The 25,261-nt window shown below is 38.2% G+C and overlaps 2 protein-coding genes and 1 long non-coding RNA gene across 3 annotated transcripts; 1 reads left to right on the plus strand and 2 right to left on the minus strand.

The window, feature by feature from the left end:
- Positions 1 to 1,729: 1,729 nt before the first annotated feature.
- LOC137945349 (putative glucose-6-phosphate 1-epimerase) lies at positions 1,730 to 6,521 on the minus strand. The gene is made up of 9 exons (XM_068791210.1): positions 6,336 to 6,521; positions 5,241 to 5,315; positions 4,007 to 4,063; positions 3,689 to 3,849; positions 3,433 to 3,573; positions 2,913 to 3,015; positions 2,742 to 2,841; positions 2,347 to 2,584; positions 1,730 to 2,134 (listed from the first exon to the last, which is right to left on the minus strand). Exons 1-8 carry the CDS (start codon positions 6,426 to 6,428, stop codon positions 2,370 to 2,372), a joined length of 945 nt encoding a protein of 314 aa, XP_068647311.1. The 5' UTR covers positions 6,429 to 6,521; the 3' UTR covers positions 1,730 to 2,134; positions 2,347 to 2,369.
- Positions 6,522 to 7,679: 1,158 nt separating this feature from the next.
- On the plus strand, positions 7,680 to 12,604 carry LOC137945350 (uncharacterized). Its single transcript, XR_011110988.1, has 5 exons — positions 7,680 to 8,147; positions 8,246 to 8,329; positions 10,945 to 11,180; positions 11,367 to 11,712; positions 11,993 to 12,604. It is a non-coding gene; the product is annotated as an uncharacterized lncRNA (long non-coding RNA).
- Positions 12,605 to 12,746: 142 nt separating this feature from the next.
- Positions 12,747 to 20,250, minus strand: LOC137945731 (protein-S-isoprenylcysteine O-methyltransferase A). The gene is made up of 5 exons (XM_068791725.1): positions 19,441 to 20,250; positions 16,031 to 16,240; positions 13,926 to 14,169; positions 13,599 to 13,727; positions 12,747 to 13,408 (listed from the first exon to the last, which is right to left on the minus strand). The coding sequence occupies exons 1-5, from the start codon at positions 19,466 to 19,468 to the stop codon at positions 13,318 to 13,320; spliced, it is 702 nt and encodes a 233-aa protein (XP_068647826.1). The 5' UTR covers positions 19,469 to 20,250; the 3' UTR covers positions 12,747 to 13,317.
- Positions 20,251 to 25,261: the final 5,011 nt, after the last annotated feature.

Below are 25,261 nucleotides of genomic sequence, written 5' to 3' on the forward strand. Positions count from 1 at the left end.
ACTGTTCCTTAAACACAATGGATAAATTAATAACATAAAATAGGTAATTGAGAGCTTCATATTCCATTCTTCTTTCTCAAATGAACTTGGGTTTTGATATGTAAAGTTTGGTCGAAATTGAATCGACGGCAACATAGTCTATTTTAAAGGGCATTTTCTTCACCAGAATTGACCTTACATGTGTCCAAGAGCGATCAGAAAAAAAAGTAAAAACTACTTGGAGACAAGAACAGATTTAGTCACGAAATATGTAGTTGCGAAGCGAAGGTATTTGGAAATTAGTATGGTTTTGAAGTTTTGTTACCAAGATGTAAATCCGAGAGATGCAGTAGAAAAAGGAAGAAGAAGACCCAAGCTTTCAGCTAGGCGATTGTGAAATTCTTCGAACTATTCGTTTTTCTGTTTTTGAACAAAAATTAGTGAAGGGCCGGCCAGTTCCAAGAATATCTTGAAGGCGACCATCACTGTAAATAGCATAAATTTGCTAGTATGTGGAAAGAGAAAGTATCATAGCACATCGTCCTTCCCGCAAATGGAACTTTCATGTTGGAGTACGAAGTAGCATGAAAGCCGATCCGGTACAGGTGATTGTTCCTATTTCATTTTCTTCTTCATCGCGCCCTTAGATGTGACATCTTGATATCTCTAAAGAATTTTTAGATAGCCTCGTAGATACTATGGATCACCGTCGTTTTAGAAATCTTACAACAAAAGATGTACCATTTCCTTCCACATTCTCTACCTCCTACGAAAATCATAAGGAAATTCTAGCTGAATTTGTTAGTTTAAAATACCCTGATATACTCATCCACAGATCCCTGACATAACCTATGGACTCAATTTCTAGATATCCTAGAATGCACCTTTTATCTCCGAACTGAGCTGAACTAGGAACCAGAAGTCTCTTACACGAAAGATTCAAACATGGTGAATCTGAACCGACCAGCCAACTATTTTATTATTACTTTGTTTTTTGTAGGATTGTTTCTTTAACAAGTATTTCCTTTTTATTATTACTTTGTTTTTTGTAGGATTGTTTCTTTAACAAGTATTTCCTTTCATTTTTTTCGGTGCATCATTGTTTTCAGCGATATAACGGGCTAATCTTGAAAATTGATACCACTTGTCCAACTAGCCGGAGGCGCACATTCCCTCATGCTACCAGTGGGCTGGCTATTTCATGTGCAAAACACTGCCTCAAATAGGGAACGTACAATTCTTAAACTTTACAAAGTGGTTAGCGTATTTCAGGTAGTATCTTAAATTTTGCAAGTCATCTAACAGGATTTCTGATCCTACTGGAAGCAAAATTACTTCAACAATTTAACTGACCTATCTTCCTTTTTCTGAAGTTTTTTTCTCTTCCACTACCAATCAAGTTTACAGAGTAACAAACCATAAAATGTCATTCGTTGCGACATTTTCCCCTTTATTTGTTCGCTTGGAGGATCATCAGATTGACAAGGTAGTGTCGCAGGCACGACGAAGTCGAGCATAGCCGAAAAAGAGGGAAAGCTTTTTTTCGGATATAATATAACTGGTGCCCATTGTTCAATCGCCTACGTAAGTGTAGGTAGAGAGAGCTTTGTTGGATTATAATTCCAGATATACTTTCAAACATTTTCACATTTTTCCATCTGTTGTAGGCTTTTATATACCTTTGTGACACTGTAACGCCTTCAATGTAAACATACCACAAAAGAGTGAGACATGGGTTTCCCACACACGGTACATCTTGTTCAACCTTTTTATTGATTTAGAAAGAAAAAATAGTTTCTAGAACAAGGTGATTAAGGCTATGCATCAGACGAGAATCAAGAAACAAACGACAGGCACAAAGAGCATATCTCTTTTTCCAACTTTTCAGAACTTGAACAGGATTTTTGCCACAGATGCTGCAATAGAGCACCTGTCTGAAATATTTATGGAAAGAACAGGTGCTCTATTGCAGCACCTAGTAATAGGCTCCCAAGGTTGCTCAGTTTTTGTTTCTTTCACATGCCACCACCAAAAACGCTCAACGAAAGCATCATTTTATTTGACAGATGTGCTGCTTCCAAAATACCAGCAATTATGAGTAAAAGACGGGCCATAGAAATCACTGCCAAGCACCAATTTCATAATACAGCAGTGCCTGCAGAAAAATTAAACACTTCAGCCAAGGCTTGAATAAATCAAGATAATAACAGTAACCTATAGCAGTTAAACCTAAAACACCAGTCCTATGTACTAACAACATATAAAGCCATCATAATCGAAGAGAGGGAATGTTATGCTGCTTAATGCAGATATTTCTTCATTTCAATCCAAAAATTTATAAAAATAGACTGAATTTTAGAGAGACACCTGTGCAGGATGACTTCAATTTTTCAGCCTCCTTGGAGAACCTTTTGAGGATCCAGTTGTCCACTAAAATAACTAGAAGGAACGGCAGAGAGTTCCTGCCTTCCTTTCCATTCCTCGCCAGGTTTCAGGGTGATGGGCTTCTCTACTTCCGCAGCTTCCACACACAACATGTGCTTGTACTCATCATCACCAAAATCAGCCATTGCCTTGGCCTTCCGGTCCCATGGATTCCACACAACTGCAACAAAATTTAACCTCAAATTTCAGAAACTCTTGACATTGGAAAGACAGAGATTATGGATTATCTAAAAGAATCAATCTATGGTGAAAAAAGAGGGAAAAAAAAAAACACTTCCAGCTGAATAATAACAAGAAACATGCAAATAAAAGCTTACCAGCATCTAGGAGTCCATCTTTACGCAGTACAAATGTCCTCTTTTTTTCATGATCAAGAATAGCAATCTTGGTTGGGGTGCTCAGATATATTTTGTCCACCTTTTCAAGAAAGGACAAGTTAAAATTCACCACCAGTAACAACATCCTAATGAAACTCACTTGACACTTACTTCAGATTCAAATGTAATTGCATCTCCTTGCTCCGTGAAGCGTTCCCTCTCCCGCAAATTGTCCAGATAATCCAAAGTTTCCAATCCTTCCACCCGCACTTCACTGCATCAGAAGGAGTATAATCATATTCTTGAAAATGACTTTACCTATTGGCATGTTATCACAGCCATCTCACCATGACATAATCCAATGAAACTCTGGGGGTCAGGAAAAAAAAGAAGCTAAAATAAGCTGAACACTGGCCAGTGTTTGACTTATTGTAAACCATAGAAGTTGATGGAGTAAAATTTTTGTTAAGTGTACACAGACGTTAAAGATGCTTGGACCTACTACCATCTATCAAAAAGCTGGAAAACATTATTTTGCAATCAAGTCCCGCATTCTCATTTCAAGCAGAAAAATAGATGTCGAAGAGCTAGCAAATTCAATGGTAAAAGAAAAATACATGGACATATTTAGAAATGGTCAGAATAAAAGTACTTCTGCAAGCCGAACTGTTCAATCAATTGAAAGTCTCACCTGATATCAGAAACAGAGAAATAAGTGTGATACGCAAATGTAAATGTAAACGGTTTCCCATCAATGTTTGTATTCCTTATACGGGATGTCAACATCAGCTCTCCAGTAGGTCCCAGGGCCACCCTCAAACGAAATTCGTAGCTGGAAATTACACAACAAAATACCATAGTCAATTGTCGCAGATTAAATGTAAAGAGGATTTTGGTGACACTATTGAAACATTACCACAGTCCAATCCAAGTGATCCTAATTGTACCTGTGCGGCCAGACTTTTATGTCCTCTTCAGAAGGCCTAAGAATCAAATCAATAAAAGTCTTGTTGACAGTGATTGTTGGGAAAGGAGGGGGATCAGTGTCAATGCTCCAGAACCTGTTTCTTGCAAATCCATGTTGATCAAGAGATCCATGGCTTCCAAACTGCATTATAAGCACATATGAACTAATATAATTTTTGCAGCAACATCATATTGAACAAAATGAATAAGAAAAGAAAAGAAGAGAGAAGAGGAGAAATTGCGTTAGGGAGAAAGAAGCAGGGAAATAAAATGAAAGAAAGCAGAAGATATTTACATACTTGAGGAAAGCATATGGGAATCCCACCATGTATTGCTTTTGGAGGCTTAAAAGCTGCCTGCACCATAAGAAAGAACAAAGTGACAACCAGTAACAAAATCATGGCCATATCTTTTCTCCGTTTTTCCTGTTTTTGCAAAATTAACTCTTACAAAGGAACAATAATTGGATTTCCAATGTCAAAATTAGCAAATCCAGATAATTGTATAAAACTCAATAAAGTATCCAAAAACACTCCAATGCAAAACCAAAAATGTTGAATAACACCGAACCACATTAGTTAGTAAGTCGACAAATACTAATTACAGAAGTTTCTCTGTTATTATACACACCATATCCCTATATTTCCCATGACACACAGAAACCAAAGATGTTACTCAAACAGAAGAAGAATCTCCATTTTACCCTCCAAAATTTCAAAATACTTATTAAACATGGCCTTGAATTCTCAAAGATCAAAGAATAATTGAAAGTCCAAGTGCTCCATAGTTTGTTCAATTAGATTTTACCAAATATGTAAACCTGGAAATATAAGATTTTCATGATGTGTAATCTTTCATTCTCCAAAAGAATATGTTGGAATCAGATTTAGTAAAAGTGAATCAACTATGAGAAAAATCATTTAATTTGTTTATTTCCAATATAAAAACAATATCAGGTTTACCAGCAGTCACATTGCAATGTTCAGAAAATATATTCAAATCCAAGCTAATTTCAAGAATCTTTCGGCATTAGAATCACTCCCTATTTTTCCCTAAAAATATTCTAATGAAAAAAAAAATGCAATAAGAGAAACAACTTTAAACACTATTACTAATTTGAGAAATAGGTGAACAGTCATTGCAGATAATCTTCTCATTATCACACAGAAAATCAGAAAAAAGGTTTTAATAAGAATATGACAAATGCTAGGTAGCTTCAATTTAGATGAAGATCACAAATCCTTTGTCTACGTATTTTACTTTGTACATGAAGCTTTCTTTAGGTTTCAAAGATAGAAACATATTAGTAAGAATCTACAGTCTCCAAGAATGCAGAAATTTCTGATACAACCAGGCTAAAATAAAAAGACAGAGACAAAAAGGCACTGTGATGTCACCAATGGAACAATCAGAGGAATCCAGTCAATCTTGATCATGACAGGAATCAACAAGTCATACCACTTCAAATCATACAAACATTATGAATTTGGTCATCTACATATCAATATAAAGTTCTTCAGAAAATAGAAGTACCTTGTTACTCATGAATAGAAACTCTTCTCCACGATCATTTTTCCATGAAGTAACTTGACCACCATAAAGATAGACCTGTCAGCCAACAAGTATGAATCTGTATTCATAATTACCAACAACTTGTAGCCACTCTTTCTGAAAAATGTAGCAATCTCAACCAAGTAGAATTTGGAGATTAAGCTCATACTAATACCAAGACACTGAAACTATCATTTAGACCAAAAAATATCTCAGAATGATGGTGCACCTTGAAAATCTAGTCAAAGAGGAAATGGTTTTAGAAGCTTTTGCTTCAGCACCATGTCATCTCTGTTCTTTTGAAAGCAGCCAGAGAATATGACAAGATAAATCCATTTCTATGGAGTTTCTTGATAAGCCACTTACCAAAAGAATCGATACTGAAGTGAAGCAGCTCTCAAGAGATGGTGACTAAACTATATATGACAAAGATGGACTTCTGGACTGCTGAGATCTCCACTTCCACACAGGAAGTATTTAAACATTTGCCAAGAGCATATACGACTATAAACAACAAAATATCCATAAACCAAGACTGATGCGCCACAATCTCCAATGACGCAATCATTGTAATTAAATCTTATGATCATGATGTTAATCACGTCTATAAAGTTCAAATACATCGAGAAAAATGCGTGCAGCTTGAGGTACTTAATAGTTGATATTGCATTGGTAGAGCTATACCAATCAATGATCACAACAATTTCCTTGGAACTAACAACATAAATGCAATCTACAAAAATCAGGTATGAGATATCGAAATTCAGAATGTATAGCAAAGAGTTGAACTAATTTTTGTATCAAATCTATAGAAAAAACCACGAAATACATCGGTATCCATCAAGAAACCACAAATCACCGGATAATGTCTAAAATGCGACACTCCAAGACCTCGGATCCAAGAAAACCAAGAACACGAGAGTACAGATCGCAGTGTGCCGAATCTTGACCGGCGAAAGACAAAACCTCACGCTAATGCTCCAGAGAGAAAGGTTCTTCTTACAGGAATCAACAAAATTTGCGGAGAGATAGATAAAAGATAGAAAGAGTTAGAGAAAATGAGAAGAGGTGGAGTACCTCGACCGAGCTGCCGCGAGCTTCTCTCAAGACAACCTTGTCGAGGCCGTTAATGCCCTTACAAACCTCCACAGAAGCCCTTGCGCCCGACATAGCTCAAATCCCATAACCAGTATAAACCACACTGAATAATTTTCTTCGCAATGCAACTCCAGGAACTCGTCACGAACTCCAGAAACTAAAGAAATACGAACGAATGCACTTTTGAAAACAAAATGAACTTTGATGCAGTATTTATAGGCTGACGGAGGCAGACTGCTGCGTGTGACTATACATTCCATCTTTCTTTCGTTTTAGGATTCACTTTCCACCCCAATAATCCGACATATTTACCGACAAGCCTGGCAGCAGCGCGAGTGGCATTTCCTCTTTTTGCCGCCATTGATCAGTGGCTCCCGCGAAAGCACCATTTCACGTAATCACGTATAACGTGTGACTGTTCGTTTTGAGACATTTCAAGTCAATGGATCTTGATACATGTTGACATGGATCAAACAGCTGATATCTATTCCATCAATCAGTTAGGATCATGAGTGGACTGAATGAATGGGACCCACGTAAATAACTCCCATTCAAAGTGTATGACTACAAGTTAGTTAAGATTCATATCCGCATGAAATGAAGGGGATTGCCGAGGAATGAGGGGCGAAGAATATGTGTGGGGAAGGACCATTGTCGTGACAGTAGTGTCTCGAACACACAACGAATATCCTCTGCAGTAGTTTATGGCAGGGTTGACCAGTGGATCTTGCATAATTGATTTTCATATTATGTAATAGTATATTGTATCATATCATTGATAGGACCCTTTCATGTGGTACCTAACCATTTGCTGGTCCAAAAGAAGGTTTGAATTCATTTGTGATATACACTAATAAATAGCAGTTAATCATTTACATAATAATAAAGCATAGTAGTATCACGACACAAGTACCCATATGAAATTAATTATTGCAGGCTTTTATATCACTTGGAAAAACACAAACAGAGACACCTAGTAGTTAATCGATGGAAAGACTGCACTAGAGCTCTGGAGAGCCATGTCTAATCCAACACAAAAGAGGGAGGGAGCAGGAAAAAAGATTTTTTTTTTTATAATCAGTATTTACATTTTATACACTTATAGTGTTGTAGCCCTGTAACAACTTTTGAATCGTCTACGACTCGCTTGAGTCTTTAAATCGGAAACGGGAAACCGAACCGAGTCAAACATCGGTTTTAACATTTATATTTTCCTCAAAGCGTCTTCAATGATTTTTGATTTATGATTTATATCAATTCTGCCGCACTGCTTCACTCCATTCGCTGCTGTTCGACTGCTTCGCTAAACCTTGAAGGAACCCTCATAAAGAAGGTAAAGCGAATGAATCAGGAAAACAAGTGATCCTTGATTTCTAGCGAAGATGGCCGAGGTATACCGGGCTGGAACGTCCGATTTCAAGCGGCACAGAGTTACCGACTACTCTATCAAATTAGGGCAGGAAATTCCTAAAAAGCCTCCGGAGCAGCGGCCGGGAGCCAATTTATCTTGCTCAATCGCGCTAGTCGATATCCAACGAGACGCTTGACCAAGACCGCTGCCGCGAATTGGGCCAAGACAGCTACGTCCCTAACCTCGTCCAGACCTTCTTTCAATCCGGACTCGGTGAAAGAGATATACGAGACGGAGCTCCTCGTTACGGATGGGTGGAAGACTGTTCCCTTGCAGAGAGTGATGATTTTGGAGGCAGTCAGTACTTGGAGAACTATTTATGGCCGAACTTTGTTCCAGCCACTGCGACATTTGAACTCTTGATCTCCATGATACTTATGGTGAACAACATTTCTTTTGCCTTCCGTTTTTCTGTTGTTTGCTGTGTAATAGTGTGAGACAGCTGCTAACTCGGTTTTGGATGTCGATGTTCCGGAAGAATGTAGCCGCTTGGATTTACTTTTACGATAGGAAGGATGCTTTTAAAAGTTTTCTGGGAAGGGTTCTTGGTTTCAAGGATGAGGTACTTGATTTCAATTATTGCATTTTATTTTAATGTAAATTTCCTTTTGCCGTCTTCGTTTATTTTCCCTGAAAATGCATTTTCCTTTTCTTTCCATTTGTGGTCTGTATGTTTGGCTTCACATATCGTAAACTAGTCGAGTTGATAGTTTCCGTCGTCACTAGTCCTTATCCCTTTGTAGGCCCTTCTTGTTTGCCCAATTGTGGTCTAACTCCCTTTGGGGAACTGTAGGTCTCAATTCATTAAATTCATTACCTTTTCTACTCTGATCATGGCATGTGTCAAGCTCATCTATTCTAATGTTTGTGTGTGTCTGAATGTTTTAGTGGGACCTTTCCTGGTGAATTGCCTTTTTTCGAGGCATGATCAGGGGTAGGATTTCACTCTTCAAAGGTATGGTGCAAGCATGAGGCTTTTCTTGATACGGATCATCCTTCGTATATTCAAAAACTCCATTTGGTAGGTCAGAAGTCAAGATCAAAGTCTATTCTTTTCAGAAGAGTATGGAAACATGAATTGTATGGCCAAATCTTGGTAGGGAATCAGGGCTTTCCAACCCTCGGGGCTGGTTACTTAGGATCAGAAAGGCTTTTTCTATGTTTTAAAAACTGAGATTCACGGAAAATTCCTGCTTTGCCAAAACTCACTCTTACTAAGGTGCAACCAAAGTTAAAACCTTTACATGGACTAACTTAATAGATGGGTTTGTTCTCTTAATAAGCAATGCAAGCTTTTTTCCTTTGTCAAAGCGAGAGTGAATCACCTTTTTGTCCATTGTTAGTTTGCCTCCAAGGGAGGCTATCCTCAAGAAATTCAGTTTCAGCTGTTGTACTGTCGACTCCTAGTCAGTACTTCAACAACTTTTGTCTTGGCCCCAAATCAATTGCGAGAAATCCCTGTAGCACCTTCCCTTGGCTGCCATCATATGGCGCATTTGGACAGAGTAGATCATTAGTAGGATACTTGAGGGGAAATCCTATTTTATTGGTGTAATTGAAAAAATCTTCCACCTTACCCTCTTTTGGTTTAGCAAGACTTTTGAGTTTCATACTACCTTTATCAAGGACGATTGGAGAAATATCGCTACTTTCATGGACTTGAGGCTTAGAGAGCTCCACGAGTGGAAACATCTCTAATGTGGGTTGGCTTAAACTCAATATGGATGGGATTGTTGGAATTATAACTCAAATAAACTCATAAGGAACTCAAATACCCAAGTAAATCTACTAAAATTTAAATAGGTGTTGATGCATACCTATTCATAGATACACATCTTCAAAGTTGACGAAGAGTAATTAAATTAAATAGTTCTTGTAGGGTCATTTGAGGCGTGTATTTGAGGCCTTTATTGTGAAGATCATAAGTAATGGAAACCAAATATTCCCATCACGCATATTATTTTAGTCATCGGTGTCTCCAATAATTGGTTGCAAAATGCCTATAAATAGGCATCAATAGAGAGGTCACGGTATCAAAGAGGTCTTGTTCGCTCCATTTGCTCTCTTGTTCATTTTATCCTCTTTAGTTCTCTGTTTGCTCTCTTGAATGCAACAATCTTCGGTGTTTCCTCATCAATAATGATTTGTGAGAATTTTATTCTCTTTTTTTCCAATCTCGGTTATTCTGCCAATCTAAAGTGGTTTTGAGATTTTTTTTTCCATTCCTAATGCAAGCATTCAAAAAAACTCCTGCTGAGTTCAAGAGGTTTTCTTAGTTTAGTGTACATCTAAGAGACCAAAAGTCCATTGTATCTTGGGTAAAGATTGCCGGAATCTAGTGCATATAAGGAGGCAAAGATTGCCGGAATCTAGTGCATATAAGGAGGCAAATCTTTTTCAAAGGCAGTGGACGACCAAGGAAGATCTTGGTCCAACAGCAGTAGGGGACTATTAATTTGTACAAGTAGGATTCTTTTCGGTCTTCTTTGTTCCCTTTGGTGTGCAAATTTTGGTGGAGGTAGATTTGAAAGCCCTTTTACATGAACTGTAACTTTTGTCAAATTCATTCTGGAGTCATTAATGGTTGTTTCCTCCTTCCTGGTGCCTTCTTGACTTTTTCAATGAGATTGAGGATACAGATGCTCCCATAGTTTTGACTTGGGGCTACATCCTTTGAGAGACCAACTAGATTGCGGAGTCCCTTGCTCATGATGGCTTCACCAACAACAACTTGTTGTTGGGACTCTTTTCCTTTCTTTCTGGAGTGCTGGTCCTCTCTTTGTTTTTTTGATAGTGCTCTTATTCTTTGTTTTGTTGGCTCTTTATCTTCTTCACTTCATCTTTTGCTTTCTCTAGGAACCCCTAATCTTTTCTTAGTGGTCCCTTTTTTCTTAAAATTCCTCAGAGAAGCATTATTCAACTTCTTTAACCTCATTAAGACTTAATATTCAAATGCATAAAGACCTAATATAAAAAGTGTGTTTTTTGTTTCTTTTGTGCAGAAATTTTGTGACAATTTTATTGGGTTTCCTTTGTTTATATTGTTTGTGAGTTGGGCCTTTGGCTCCATAGTCACATGGGAGGGGTTTTGGTGTGAGGGCTTGTCTTCAAGTCTCACCTGGCTTGGGTATATTGTTATTCTAACGAACTCTGAAAACTAATTTGACTTTTGAACAGATATCTGAAGGCTGTAGTGGGTGATATTGCTGTTGTGGCTAAATAACATTTGAGTGCTCTCTATAACCATGCAAAGGGACGTCTTTTTGCACAGTTGGTGGATCTGCTTCAATTCTATTGAAGGCTTTGAGATTAATGACCATGATGGGAGCCAGCTTAGTGATGATGATGTGCTGCATGCACATTACTATCGTTTACAAGCTTTCCAACTATTGGCATTTAAAAAAGTTCCAAAGGTTTGTTAACAGTCATCTTTAAATACCTGTTTCGATCATTTTCCATTCCACTGGTTCTTCCAAAATTGTTTATTTCTTTTCATAATGTCTCTCTCTTTTCTCTCTTTTTCTTTCCATGTATAAGTGTGAGCTTGCACACACCTTGTACCCATCTTACTCAGCAAATTTTATTTTTTTATGCTACAGGTCACATCTGTGGACAAATATCAAGTCCAGCAAAATGACTTTATTTTTTTCTTTGGCGTACCCATTTCGTTGGTTACCTTCGTGATGTTAGAAGATTGGTGGTGGCAATGTCTTGAGCACGGCTTGGATTGTATGTTTTCTGTTACCGTTCACTCTTTGAGCAATGCTATGAGCTACAACCAACATCTCAGCTTCTCCTTAAGAGACCTGATTGCTTTGCTCTAAATCTTGATGAAGCGACCTCATCCACAGAATGTCTTGTTGGAGATCCTGGTAAAGCTTGATAAGTGGAATTCAAGAGATGGATATTCTTATTAATTGTAAAACCTATCATCAGCTATACCAGGTCTGTAACACTTCTAGATATCCATTTCATGATCATAGTCAAGGAAAATAATAGGTGTTACCTATTTATTTTCTTCATCCTTTTTTTTTTGTAGTTTACTTTGGTGCCATTTTTTTTCTTTTTTTGTTTTTCCTGTATTCTGAGAAGTATCTCTACTAGACAAAACAGTTTTTTAAGCTTTCCTGCAAGAACCACTTGATTTGTTGATACTTTTCTGTGTGAGGATGGAACTGTTTACTAATTTAAACTTTCACCACATGGTCTTTTTCTCATATTTCAGGCGCAGTTCTATAATTAAAGTTAGCATCCACCCTATCCAGCAGTAGCATCGGATGTTGTGGATGCACAGCAGAATGGTCATGGACTACTAACCCTCAGAATGACATTGTTGTCCCACTCATCAATGGTGAAAATGAACTATTGCTTCCCGAGATGAACTCCGAAGAAGATATACATAAGATGGAGAAATGAGTTTGATGACAGTTTTGGTTATTAAGACTAGCGTGATTGAGAATGTCATGGAAGTCACCCAGTAGCTGTTGCCACAGTTTCAATATACACTCGTCCGAGTTTGCGTAATTTCTGTTTCAGTGGGAGTGTTTTTTTGTCGCTTCAAAAAGAGATTTAAGAGGAGATAGTTTAGCAAGTTATCAGTTCTGCTGCTGACGATGTTCTGGTTTGGTGACAACATTGAACGCAGCCTGGTTACCGTCGTAGTGTTACGACTCGTGAGTGTTTACAGACACATTACGAGGGTTTAGAAAATCTCATTTTCTTTCTTTTTCTCACATTCTCTCCGAAAACAGGTCAACTACGCGGACACAAAGTTCAATTCTGTATTTCAAACAGGGAACGAAGAAAGACGTTATTCTCGTTTTGTACGGGTTTTTCTACTGTGAGAAGATTGTTGGCCAATAACAATGACTTTTATGTGTTTGGAAAAGAAAAAAACTCGATAGACGTGAGTGAACGCGTGTATACCTAAAAGGTATTATTTCTAATACCCTTGATAACGAGGGCGCTGTATCCAATGTTTTTGCTTCATGAAAACATATTGCGTTGGACGATCTCAATGCATCAGAGAGTCATTCTGGTGGTGATATCATAAAAAATGCAAGTATATTGTAAAAGCAAGAGGGGTGATCCTAATGGGTTGAGCATGTCATTTGGAGCCCCATCCAAAGCAAGTATTCATCCCCTCATTTCAACATTACTGTAAATATGATCTCTAATGGAACAATCTAGTATTTGTAATAACCTGAAAAAAACAGCAAGGAAGACGCAAGAAAAACAACCTGTGCCAAGAGAAACCGTTTTCCTCGTTTGACTCACTAAACGAATGAGCTAGACATACTCTCATCAATAGAATACGATTGAAAAGAATCAGCCCTCCTGTGTCAACACCTTCGACAATGAATTCCCACGTTGTAGATAGTCTTAGTAACCTGGGTAATCCATCAAGAGTCTGGGTTGGCTGGCTCTCCACAGTTCTTTTCATTTGGTATTTCTACCTCACTGTGCTGGATCCTCTGACGGTGACATGAACTTTTGCATCCACTTGTTAGGAGCACAATTGGGGGCATCTCAGGGGACTCGCATACTTATTCACTTAATAAACGGCAAACCGGAGTGAACCTTTGCAGCATACTCTACATAACGAGATCCAAAGAACTGCCTCAAGAAGAATTCTTCATATCTGTTTTCTTTTGGTCAGGAAATAACAGAAGTTAACACAGACACAATCTTGAGATCGACTTGCAACCACAAATTCTCTAACAACTATAGATGGATATAAGAAAAGAAAATCATTGAAGGGCTAACGAATTGTCTTGCCAAGTAACAGGGGCAAAACCAAAAGAGATTCTGTAACCAATTATGATGGATACGGTATTCTCCTTGAGAAGAATTTCCACGTAACAACTGCAAATGCAATGGTGCACAAAGGGTTGCAGAGCATGACCTGAGTGCCAATTGCCCATATAAAAAATCCACAATATCCTGGATGACGTACATACCTGTTAAATGAAACAAATGGAACATAGATGTAAATCACTTTATTTGAGGAGCTAAACATTATGAATTGCAAATTGTCAAAATTGAAATCAACTTCACGATCTCAATAAATAAAAGTAGCTAGAACCCCTATGATGGAAAAAGGAATTCCTGGTCAATTTAAAAAGGAATAAAAACATTTCTCTTTCACAAACACTGACCTATAAATCCCATCAGTAACCAACTCATGACCATCTTCATAATAAATCCTAATCACATGAGTGAAAGATTGACGAGCAGTCACAACAGCAGCCTTCCGTGTTAGCTCTCCAATCACGATCATTGCAAGGCCAATATTGCTTATCCACCAATGTTCCTTCAGTTCAGGAAATAGTACAATCTCTACCATATACTCGAGAAAAGAACAAGTCATCGCCAAACTATAATGCTTGCTGATGAGAAGTGCTGCACATTAATTTATTTTGAAACCAATTAAAGACTACTAGTAAATTCTTATTCAATCCATTCAGAAGGCAATAATAGCCATCCATCAAATAGAGGAGATAAGCCCAACTTATGTGCATGGGTGTATCATGTGTTCTAAATGCTCTATGAAAAAGGTTCATCAGTAAACAACCCGATGTAAATAAAGGAAGTAAATTTTATGATAAAAGTCTTGATCCAGAAGAAGAAGAAAAACAAAGATTAAAAAGACCACTACAATCTTCTATTCTAAAGATTGCTAAACAAAGTGCACTTACAAAGAAAAAAGCTTCATAGTGGTCTTGGAATCAGCACAAGGAGTCTCTTCAATGCAATTTCTAGGGCTCCGGACACAGATGGATTTGTCTAAAGCCCAAACAACGTCCAGAGTTCAGGTTTTTGGACCAAAGATGATCCCAACCAGCTCAACTAGGTTTTCAAGTCCACTATAATTAGAAAGGATGATTGTTTGAATTTTGATTAACGAAACTATGTTGACAGACCCATCCATGGACCAGATCCCTAGGTAAGTCTAAATATATTGGTGTACATCAAGATCAACAAGTTTAAAACTCATCATAGTAGTTCTTAATAAAGAACTTACTGACTGGTCTTTCATTAAGAAGATAATCCTTTTCTCTTTGAATGGTATTCAGAAGTGCTGCCTGATCTATGTGATAATGGATTAGACTCACAATAGAAAGCTAACTTAGGGATCTGGTCGATGAGTATGTAAGAAACCACAAGAAAATTATGTTCCACTCTTTAGCTTTCTTATAGCCCTCGGGATCTTTAGAATGCTAAAGATAGGAACATTCCAGCAAGCGTTGAGAATATATTGTAATCAATTCAGCAATTTGCATTCATCCAATGGGACTCTGACACAGACCAAACATGATGCATTATCACAAATGAAAAAAGAAGCATCAACAAGGTATCTGGCCACTTTCTCAAGACTTTCCTAGGGCTTGGTTGGTTTAACCAAAGGCACACAGGATGATAAAAGGATCACATGGCTTTTAATTCTTGTCCACATTAAAGATAAGCAACACCTACCCATTTACATATTTTTAGTTTTTGGTGCTTGAGCAACAAGAATTCTAACAGCCAATCCTAATAACTTCTGTCCCAAGGCCAGGTTTTCTTGAAATTTAGCATCAAGCAGTTATTCTTTGACAATGAAAATAAAGTGTCACTTCATGAGTGGATCGCACCAACATGTGCATATCCTAGAGACTGAGAATTGACAAATAAGTTGCCCATCTGATGAACCAAATAAACTGATGAGTCATCCCAAAGGTTAGTTCGCCTGATTTCTCAAGGCCTTCCACTCAGCTGGTCCATCTGGTCATTATCGTATATGATTGTTCGGCCATCTTATATATTGAATTAGAGAGGTTGTAGTTAGTGAGCAAAGACTTTTGCCTCTTCTTTGGGGGCTTCTGCAATGCCATGAAGAGTTGAAAATCTATATACTTCATATTTCTTGGTCTGCTAGTCCTTTCACATTTCACGCCATAACAGATTCTCTAGCTTGGGTAAAACCTCGTTCTGGGCAATGCTATTTCAACTAGCTTGACACAGTATTTCTTCCTTTTCCATTTACTGGAAGGAATTATTGTCAACAGTGTTGCAGACAGAACCATCTTCACTATCTTTTTGAAATGAAATTTTTTCCTTTTCCTATTTTTTTTGTTCAGAATGCCATGCAATTATGCGGCGACCCTTTGTTCTTTCTTGTATCATTTGCTCCTATTAATAAAATATGCCTTTTCAACATAAGCTGTGTATCAATGCAATAGAAATAGAAGAACAAAAAAATTAAGTAGATGAGCAGACATACAGCTGAGTGGTACATTGTATCTTCCATGTATAACGACTGCTAAAACATATTCAGAACTGTGAAAAAATGTAATTGTAGCCAACATCTGAGATAGTTGCCTCCAAGCAGTAAACCCGAAGACTTCTCCCATTTTTTCCAAAAAATGAAGATGAAATCCTTCTTTACTCAGAAAGAATGTAGAAATAGAGCTTTGAAAGAAATCCAATGTGCCTGGAACAGAATCAGTTAGTTCTAGGGGACACCACTCTAAAATGAGATTCTATTCAGAAAGCGAGGAAGCGATAACCACATACTGCAGATTGAAACATTTATATAGAGTGATTGCTTGGTAATAATTCTTACCACCAGTTTTATATACAAGAGATGGACTGCAGCATTTTAAGTGTAGGAGGCATTCTCTAACAGTATGATTTTTTATAGCAAATCTTATATTACTCACATGCATCATTTTCATTACCAAGCAGAAAATATTCATCTAAGCTTCTCTAACAAGAAATGCATTTTCTCTTTGGTGCCAAATATAAGTCCATCCCACAATTATAGTCCATCCCACAATTATTGGTCTAATTCCAGCAATGGACCAAATAGCAACAATATGATTTCTAATCCACATAAAATTTTACATCAATGATGCTAGGGTTTCTACCAAGAAGGGTGGAGGAAGAGGATGTTAGCAGTTACCGGTCAGAAATTTTGATCACTGTTTACTTCAATTACTAACAAACTGCTAATACAAATATCAGCAAAATTCTAGATGCAAGTTGATCATCTGCAAGACTAATGTACAAGTATGGAGAAGTTTTAAAGTACTTAAAGATAAATAAAATATAGTAAATATTGGTACATTAAAGAGCTATTTTGTCTTTTCCTCTATCTCTTCTACTTCCTCTTTGTTGGTTGACTTAACATTTGTGCTTTCTACTTTATAGAAAAAAAGTCTCTCAAACTACAACATGGTCCACCAAGACTTCAGTTGATCTGAACCAACTTACATTGGTGGGTCCAGTCTGTCTGTCTAATTGTAGTAATATATCCATCCAATTATGTCACAAAAGATAGTTCATTTTTCATTACTTATAAATTGTAATTATCAAGAAAGAAGGAAATTTAAATCAATTCTCCTTGTTCACTTTATTGGTTTATTTATTTATATTAGCTGTTGAAGTCCATGAAAATTTTGGAACTTATCCAGGCATATAAATTTGAGGGCAAAAGAGTAGTATTGAAACTCAAAAGCCAGTCTATGCTTTTGACCAATATCATATGTGGTCCTAACAGAACAGACACATCTGCTACTCAGGCACTCAAAAAGGACATGGAAATTGCATAAAAAATATGTCAACAAAGTGACTTGGGCCTTTGGCTGAATATGTCTTGTGTGAGGTCTTGGCTTCAAGTCTCACCAGGGCAAAGGGTCTTCAAGTCTCACCAGGGTAAAGGGTTTCAACATTTAAAAAAAAATGTCAACAAAATTCTTTTTCTGCTACTAATTTTTTATTACATTGATTTTTATTTGATGGCATTGTTGTTCTTTCAAATCAGTAAAAAATTGTTACACAAACTTTCAAACATGGCCTCCTTAGATGCTGAATTTCTGATATGGCCGTCCAAATGCCATTTACGGCCTAATTCTAATACAGCCAACGGTATCAGTTAAGGTATATTAATAATTAAGATTTTTTTAAAACATTATTGAATAAAAAATAAATAGGTCTACTTGTCGGCCACTTTACTTCCCAGCAAAGAAGGAACATGTTCCCCTCACCTCTCCTCTCTCAATTTGCCAAAGAGAGGAGAGGTCCTTTTTGTAAGATCTGAGAGGGGAGTTCTGCCTCAAGGGGTGTCTCCCTCCTTCCCTCCTCTCCAGAAAGAGAGTTTTCTATGACTGCCTCATTTGTCAAATAATTCTCATGGGACATTATGCCAAAAAGACACCAATGATCTAAAGATTTGGAAAAAGTTTGATCATTCATAAGGCAAAGATTTAAAAGAAGTCTAGTCATCTTTCAGGTAATCAATTTTGATAGGACACATAATAGACAGCTCCCAGTTTTTTTTTTTTTCTCCCAGATTTTTGTTGAATTTTCATGTCCGATGTGTTGATTGATCCTAGTGTTATAAAAACTGGAATGGACCACCCGGTGGAACCAGATTCAACTATGGTTATACAGTTAAACCACTAAATTGTTCAACCCGGCAGGTCATTTGAATCGGTATACATTAGGAAAAAAAAAAGTCAGGAATTGGGACCAAACTGGAAAAGAATTCAAAGGCTAGGGATATTCATGCATTCTTTACAGGATATATTGATACAAGCTCTTGGTTCATCAATTTTAATCAAATCTCAACTAGGATCCATCTATCTGGGGTGCTTTCTCAGCATAATCGTAGTCATCAACTTGAGCTTCCCCTTTAGCATGAATTGGTGACGACTTCAGTAAACACATAAGGCATAGAAAACCTAGAAAGAATCACTTTTCAAAAGAGTCTGTTTGTTTTGTCTTCTATTTATGATTACTTCAATTCTTCCTTGTATTCCTTTATGGATCTACAATTGAATCCAATACAAAAGAAACCGACTTCTGCAAGTATTTGTTCATATATTCTCTGTTTCAACGTGAGACTCAGACAATGTTTGAGTTATTTAACATCTAAGCCCAGTTGTTCGTAAGTAATATTGGGTTCAACCGGTGGTTGACTGCAGTTAAACAGGGTTGGATCAACCTGGTCACCTCTCAAGGTAAATGAACAGGTCGGTTTTTGTGGCATTGATTAATCCACTTCTATCTCAAAATGAAACATGGGGGTGGTCATTGAAGCCCTGGTTAAGAAAATAGTAGTAAAACTGCAAAAAATGAGGGAGATGGTCTAAGTTAAGAAAAATATTTTGATGGGTTTTTCCTCTCTACACTGAAGAGAGGATGAGAGGAGAGAGGAGAGAGGAGAGAGGAGAGGAGGGCGGTGCCCCTCCCCCTTTCCACGAGGGCAGAGTTTTCTCACTATAATAATGAGTTCCAATTTTATTTGTTTACTTTCAAAAAACAGGAAAATTTTAAATTAGGGGTATTACAGTAATTCTATATGTTCTATTAACCGAAGGCTATAATAGGCATGAAATTTTAGTTATGATACCTTACGTGGAAATAAGGCATCTAACTGACCATATTAGGGATTGAGGAGTTCGTATTGGGAAGTAATGTATTGCTCTGTTTATGTTATGAGTTATACACACGCCACCCATTTTAAAAAGATCTCCAAAATGCTTAGAAAAGTTCACTTAAAATTCAACACAGCACAAACTAGATGAAAAAGACAGACAGGATCAGTTTCTGATATACAAGAGCACATGCCAGAGTAAGAGTAATACAACAACAGATTAAAGAAAAGGACGAAGGAGACGGGATACTTACCTTTGAGGGACCAGAACACAGCAAGCATACGCCCTGATAAAGTAGATTAAAACACAGGAGATGGAAGATGGTTTGATCGGTTGATTATGACGGAGATTTTAGAGTCATCTGACTCGAAAGTTTAGGTTCGAGAGGGATACAGAGTTAGGAGAAAAAGAATGGAGATTTCTGGCCTAGTAAAGGTGGTTTTCTGTCGCAAAAGGGCGCTCTTCCCGGTTGGGTGCATCTATGGATCGGAGGGGGAGCGATTCGTTCGTATCGGCCGTCGACTGGAACGGCGGACGTTATTTCATCGAAGATGGAAGCTAAATCCCATGGGGTTGGTGGATCGGCTTCGTTTTAGGTTGTGGGGCTCCGGTTGGGGTGTCTAGCGCTCGAAGTTCGATTATTTTGATCGAAAGAACAAGGGAACGGAGAGAAAAAGCCGGGTTTTTTATGTGCTTTGGCCGGCGCAAAATGCATTTGTGCACGTGGAAAATCTCGGTTCAATTTGCTGCTAACTACACTTACAACATGGCAGGTAAATCAATATACCTGTGACATGGCAGCTCATATGGTCACCACTTTTTTCTCTAGGAAAAATCCCAATTTCCAGCTCCTAACACCGTCTTCCCTCCCAAATCAACTCATCCCTACAGCAATCTTCTTCCGGACAAAAAATAATGAGATCTTCTACAGAATAAATGGGTACAATGTAACCATTTTTTACATAAGAATAATGAAATTTCCCATCCATGAGAGCATACGCGAGAAAAGAATTCAATGCACTGAAAATTCGAAAGGGCTGAGCCTCAAGTGAACTCCTGCTAATTAACGTTCCTTCTAATCCTTCTAGTCAGCAGCAGACTACAGTTTTTGCCAGAATTCTCGCTTTAAATGACAAAATATAAGTAAAACGAATGCCGCTTCCCTGTTGGGCCATCGAATAGCAATGATTCTGGTTCTATTCCTTAATTTCCTTTGCTCTTGATTTCTTTACCCCCAGTCTTCCCCAGCTCTATTCCCTTCTTTCAGGTCGTTGCGCTCGACCAATTGCTGATGATTCAAGGTAAGAGAAGACCAGAAAGCAGAAAATGATGAGAGGGATTCACCGGGGTAGTGGTTGATGGTTGAATGGCTGGTGGGAGGAGAAGGTTGTCGTGCAGGCCTGTTCTGTGGGAATAAATCAAGAATAGAATCAAAGGTGATTTTGTCTAGTCTAACCTCCCATGGGTTGGGCCCAACTTGATAGCAGGCTTATTCTGTATTAATTTTTTAATAATTGGTCATTCTACTAGCAAGATAAAACTCAATTTTTTTTTTTCATTTCTATCGCGTCCTTTTAATATTTAAACGTTTTATTGTGTGATCATTTCTCAAATAAAAACATAGAAGGGGGTATTCACATCACCTTAGATTCCAGCCCATTTCATGTCAAATTTCCATCTACCCTTTCTTTCTGAATTTTCCAATTCGTACACCTAAAAGTTCTTCTTAAATTCTAGAAGAATTCCTTCATCCTAAAATCTCTAATTGAGGCTCACATAGATATACAATGTATGGGCTCAAGGGATTGGGCCAACCTGAAAGGTTATTCAAGAACATTTTCCAATCAGTATACCAATCATCTCAGCTTGTGTTTGGGACTGCAAGTTACTGCTAGTACTCTGCCAATAGAACAGTTCGAGAAAAGCCTAGAACTTGTGGATTCGTTTATAGACAGAACTGCAAGATACTGCTAGTACTCTGAGTCTGTAAAGGACCCACTGAAACAATTCTGCTAAAAATAATGGCATCAGACTCTGATCGTGCAATCAGATTCCTCTGCCCAGAAACACAGTAGAAGCACAAATAAATAAAATTTTGCCTTTGTCACGAGGTAACTTCAGAAGAATCTTGGTTGATTCAACAAATAAGGGATTGGCCACGGCAGAATGCTGCCTTTATGTTAGACAAAACATTTGATGTTGGCTTCCTCCCCTGAATCAGATGGAATAGGCAAGAAGACTGGGATTAGATAAACATCCTCTCAGGAGGAGAGATTTTCTTATTTCCTTCTTAATATAACAGAAAGATGGGGCAGTACGATCCAAGCTGGATCACTTGCCCAAATAGAAGTAAGAAACCCTCCACGAAGGTCACATTCCATTGCAAAACGACACTTTGAATCATTGTACTTGGGGAGACACCATCTGAGTCCCCTCACCCAACCAAACATTCTACAAATCTGTCTATGTAAAGGGTTCTCACAAACAAACACGGATTCACATAAAAGGGAATTCTGGCTAGTTAAAAGTACTCTTACTGAAGTTAATAATGGGTTCAAAGTTTATTCCACTACGCAAGAGCATTGGCTGGAGCTGTTTCTGGACCACAGAGTCTTCAGCTCTGCTTGGATGCCCCCAGTGATGAAATTTGGAGTTAATTTTCAGATTTCAACACAACATTCTACTCTCTAGTATTGACAGAAATAGGTACAGTAGTAAAAGTCTATTTGCTCTTAAAGATTAATTATTAGTTTTAACAAGAATAGGATAGAACCCTTCCAAAGTCAATCTAAACAGGCCCTTAATAATTGAAGTTTCAGTGCTCTCTGCTAATAACAAGCTCCATGGTGGCATCTTCCAAGAAAGAGTGCAGGTCATCAAATCCAGCAGAGTACAAACAGTACAAGGAACTGAGAAGGAATCCAATTTTATGTTTCAATAAGAGTAGGTACACATCACAAATGCCTTGCGAACTCCCCACCACAAATAAATCATAATCCAACAAAGCTACATATTTATCTCCTCATTCAATAATGGCAGACTAAACAATCAAGAGACAAATGTAAATCAGTGAAGGTGACACTTGATCCTCTCTTCCCATTATAGAAATATGTCCTTAAAAGTTTTTACCTTTCTCCGTCCAGAGAAGCAGCAAATGTGAAAAAGAGAAGATAGCTACAAAGCCATTACTGATAATTAATGGGAAGTGGAAGATGAGAGACCACATATAATGCTTACCTGTTTGTGAGGCTAACAGACCATCCTTGTTTAAAAGAAATGGAATCGTTGAGACAACATGGGACGCAGATATTATTGTCTATTAGAATAGGATAGCAATGAAGGATAAGGGCAGCAGAATGGGCCCCGTTACCTCCCCTCAAGAGATTCCCTCATCTACATCATCTCTCCTTTTATTTAATAGTTTCAAACTCCACCAAATCCGATTCATTGAATGTGGGAAACTGATGTAGTGCTGAGCTTACAGAGACCCCATCTCAAAAGAATCTCCAGCATACGTCTCTTCTCTCATAGACATTTAAACAAACACCTCCCAGACAAATAATTCTTCACCTCTCACACTCATAAAAACTCTTCAATCTCTAACCACCCCATCTTCTCTCCCTCATAAATTAATCAATAGTGGTGGCTTATCAAATTCCAACTATTCTCTTCTCTTCTTTCTTTTCTCTCTCGCTCTACGATCTTTTACAGTCTTAGTTGTTCGAGCACTTCTTCCCCTTTCTCATCCTCGTCACTCGTCAGGTCGAATAGAAAATCAAGGCAAAACCATTAGATGACATGCGATGAAACGTGTCGGAAGCCCGTAAGATGGTTCATAGGAGAAGGAATCGGAGGCATACGGCGGGTCCTTGTCGTGGGTCCATGAATCCTCACGTATCTAACGTCGAAGACTTCGAAACTTCGTTATCATTGTAGTCGTTGGATGATGTGGGTAGCGATTTTAGCTTCTTCTTTTTTTATTTTGAAGTACAATTGTGCTATCCAGGACCATTCATTTTTGGGCCCCACACGTCAAAAGTTAAGCCGTTATATCTAACGTATCCGAAATATCGGCGCGATTATTCCCTTTGTAAATGGTAAAACAGGACGTGTACGGTCCAGTTGATCCCCACCACACAGAGGATGAACTGACATGGCGACATCTTGTCCACTGGGTCCCACTCAGATGAAATTTTTCTGGTTTAAAGCTACCAAACTTCACGTGACATTCATGACAGCTACTTCTCATCTATCCTCCGAAATTTTAGAAAAAAAAAAAGAAAAGAATCAAGGACTAAGGACACGTACCAAGCAAGCGGAGTGTGAATTAGAAATAATAAAATAAAAATATAATAAGCTCATATATAAATAGTACTTTATAAAGCGATAACAGTAAAACTACTTGGGTTACATCAAAGGGCTCCATCCATCAGGGTTTACCACGGAAGTGGGCCCATACTATTTTCTCTCCTCAGGGCCCACAGTTAGATTCATGAGAGACGCAGAGAGCTGCACTCGCTTTCTGAATTTAATAATATTTATATTTCTTTCAAGTCCCCGAGAAACGTTATTATAAGAAAAAGGTAAAACATGTGTGGGGTATTTACAGAGCAAGCCAAATCGCCATTTCCTCGAGTGCTGCCGATGTGTCATTAAGATTAGATTAATTGCTGCACTATGATTAAATCAGCTTCTCTAATCACACAATAATGCGTTTAAGTCAGTTTGTGGTCCCCCACCTGGCAGGACCACCTGAATTGCTGATTCGCTCACATGGCTCAAGCGGGGGTAGCTCGCGAAAGAAGATGCCTGAGTAAGTCAGGCAGGGTGGGCCCCCGTGAATCAAATGATTGGATTGGTAAGTTTCATTGTATGGTCACCAATCATTGATAGCGTTCTCTTGAGTGGGGCAGGGACTTTGGGAGTTTAACGTTCTTAATGGGGGATTAATAGTTTCTTAAGCAGAAAATTTTCTTGTCTTGGTTTGTTTCTATTCATGTCACTAATACTTGTTCTTTTAAGTCAATTTATGATTCAAACTCGAGTTAAGACATCAAAATTAATTAATATTCTCTATTGTTTTTCTTAAATTTTATGTTAAACTTGAGGGTTTTAGTTGATAAACCTTGCTTAATTAATATTCCCTAAAATAGTAATAACTAATGTGGCTTGGAAGGATGAAGAGGAAGAGGAAGAGGAAGAGGAAGAGAAAGAGAAGGGAGGGAACAAGAGAGTGTCCCACTGATTACGGCTGCGCCTTGGCTGGCAAGCAACGCGTGCTTCCTGCAATCCAGTCTATGTCCAGCCTCACTGAAAGATGTCGTCAGGGTTTTTGTCTTCTCTGTCCGTATCCACTCTGAAAGCTCTCTCAACCTTATCATGCCAAACGCCGAGCACAGGTCTGAGCTCCCCCGAGCAAAAGAAAAAGAAAAAAAAGACAAGACCAAACAAAACACAGTGACACAGCTCTCCCTCCAATCTCTAGATCCATAATTGCTCTCTCTTTCTCTCTTCCCGCATGCATTTCAGCGTAAACTCTTTCATATTAATCTCCCGCTCCTTTCCATCATTTTACTTCCCTATCCCTGTCATTTCCTTTCTTCTTCTACGATTCTCTTCTCAATGGCGTCATCGATCAGGACAGCCGTACCAAAGTGGGACCTTTTGGAGGTGGAGTCCACCTTCCCTTGTCATCTGATCTTTCCTGTTTCTCCTTTTTGCCCATTTGAAGCAGTCTGGATCCAGGCAGCCTCCCATTGTACTACTTTTTTTGTTGGACGGGTTGCTCGAGATACATGCGTCTAGCTCCTGAGATAATCAGGTAATCGGGACTCTGGAGAATATTTTATTTTACACGCGGAGATGAATCAGGTTCCGGGATAAATAAACTAGTAGGCAACGCAACTCGAGCCGATTCCGACTAAGGACCATTATCTCCGGGAGTTTGTCACCCGTGAATTGTGATTGCTGGGACTGGGAATTACAAGGATGAAACCCAGGAGTTTACCGTAGTGAGAACTTTCGCATCAGTCATCGAGCACTTTCGGAAGTCGCAACCAGCCAGCGAAGTAGGA

The sequence above is a fragment of the Aristolochia californica genome, unplaced genomic scaffold (genome assembly GCF_029961685.1).
Source record: "Aristolochia californica isolate CCGP_79_NKW_82.1479 unplaced genomic scaffold, dmAriCali1.0.hap1 SCAF_12, whole genome shotgun sequence".
Lineage (NCBI taxonomy): Eukaryota > Viridiplantae > Streptophyta > Magnoliopsida > Piperales > Aristolochiaceae > Aristolochia > Aristolochia californica.

Excerpts from the sequence above, each read along its gene's own strand:
- LOC137945731 (XM_068791725.1), bottom strand. The coding sequence starts at position 19,468 with ATGCTTGCTGTGTTCTGGTCCCTCAAAG. Across the intron at positions 16,241-19,440 it reads TGTGTTCTGGTCCCTCAAAG|GCACATTGGATTTCTTTCAA; the intron begins GTAAGTATCCCG and ends ATTCTGTTCCAG. Across the intron at positions 13,409-13,598 it reads TTCTTCTCAAGGAGAATACC|ATATGAAGAATTCTTCTTGA; the intron begins GTATCCATCATA and ends AAAAGAAAACAG.
- LOC137945349 (XM_068791210.1), bottom strand. The coding sequence starts at position 6,428 with ATGTCGGGCGCAAGGGCTTCTGTGGAGGTTTGTAAGGGCATTAACGGC. Across the intron at positions 3,574-3,688 it reads ATAAAAGTCTGGCCGCACAG|CTACGAATTTCGTTTGAGGG; the intron begins GTACAATTAGGA and ends TGTAATTTCCAG. Across the intron at positions 2,585-2,741 it reads AGATGGACTCCTAGATGCTG|TTGTGTGGAATCCATGGGAC; the intron begins GTAAGCTTTTAT and ends ATTTTGTTGCAG.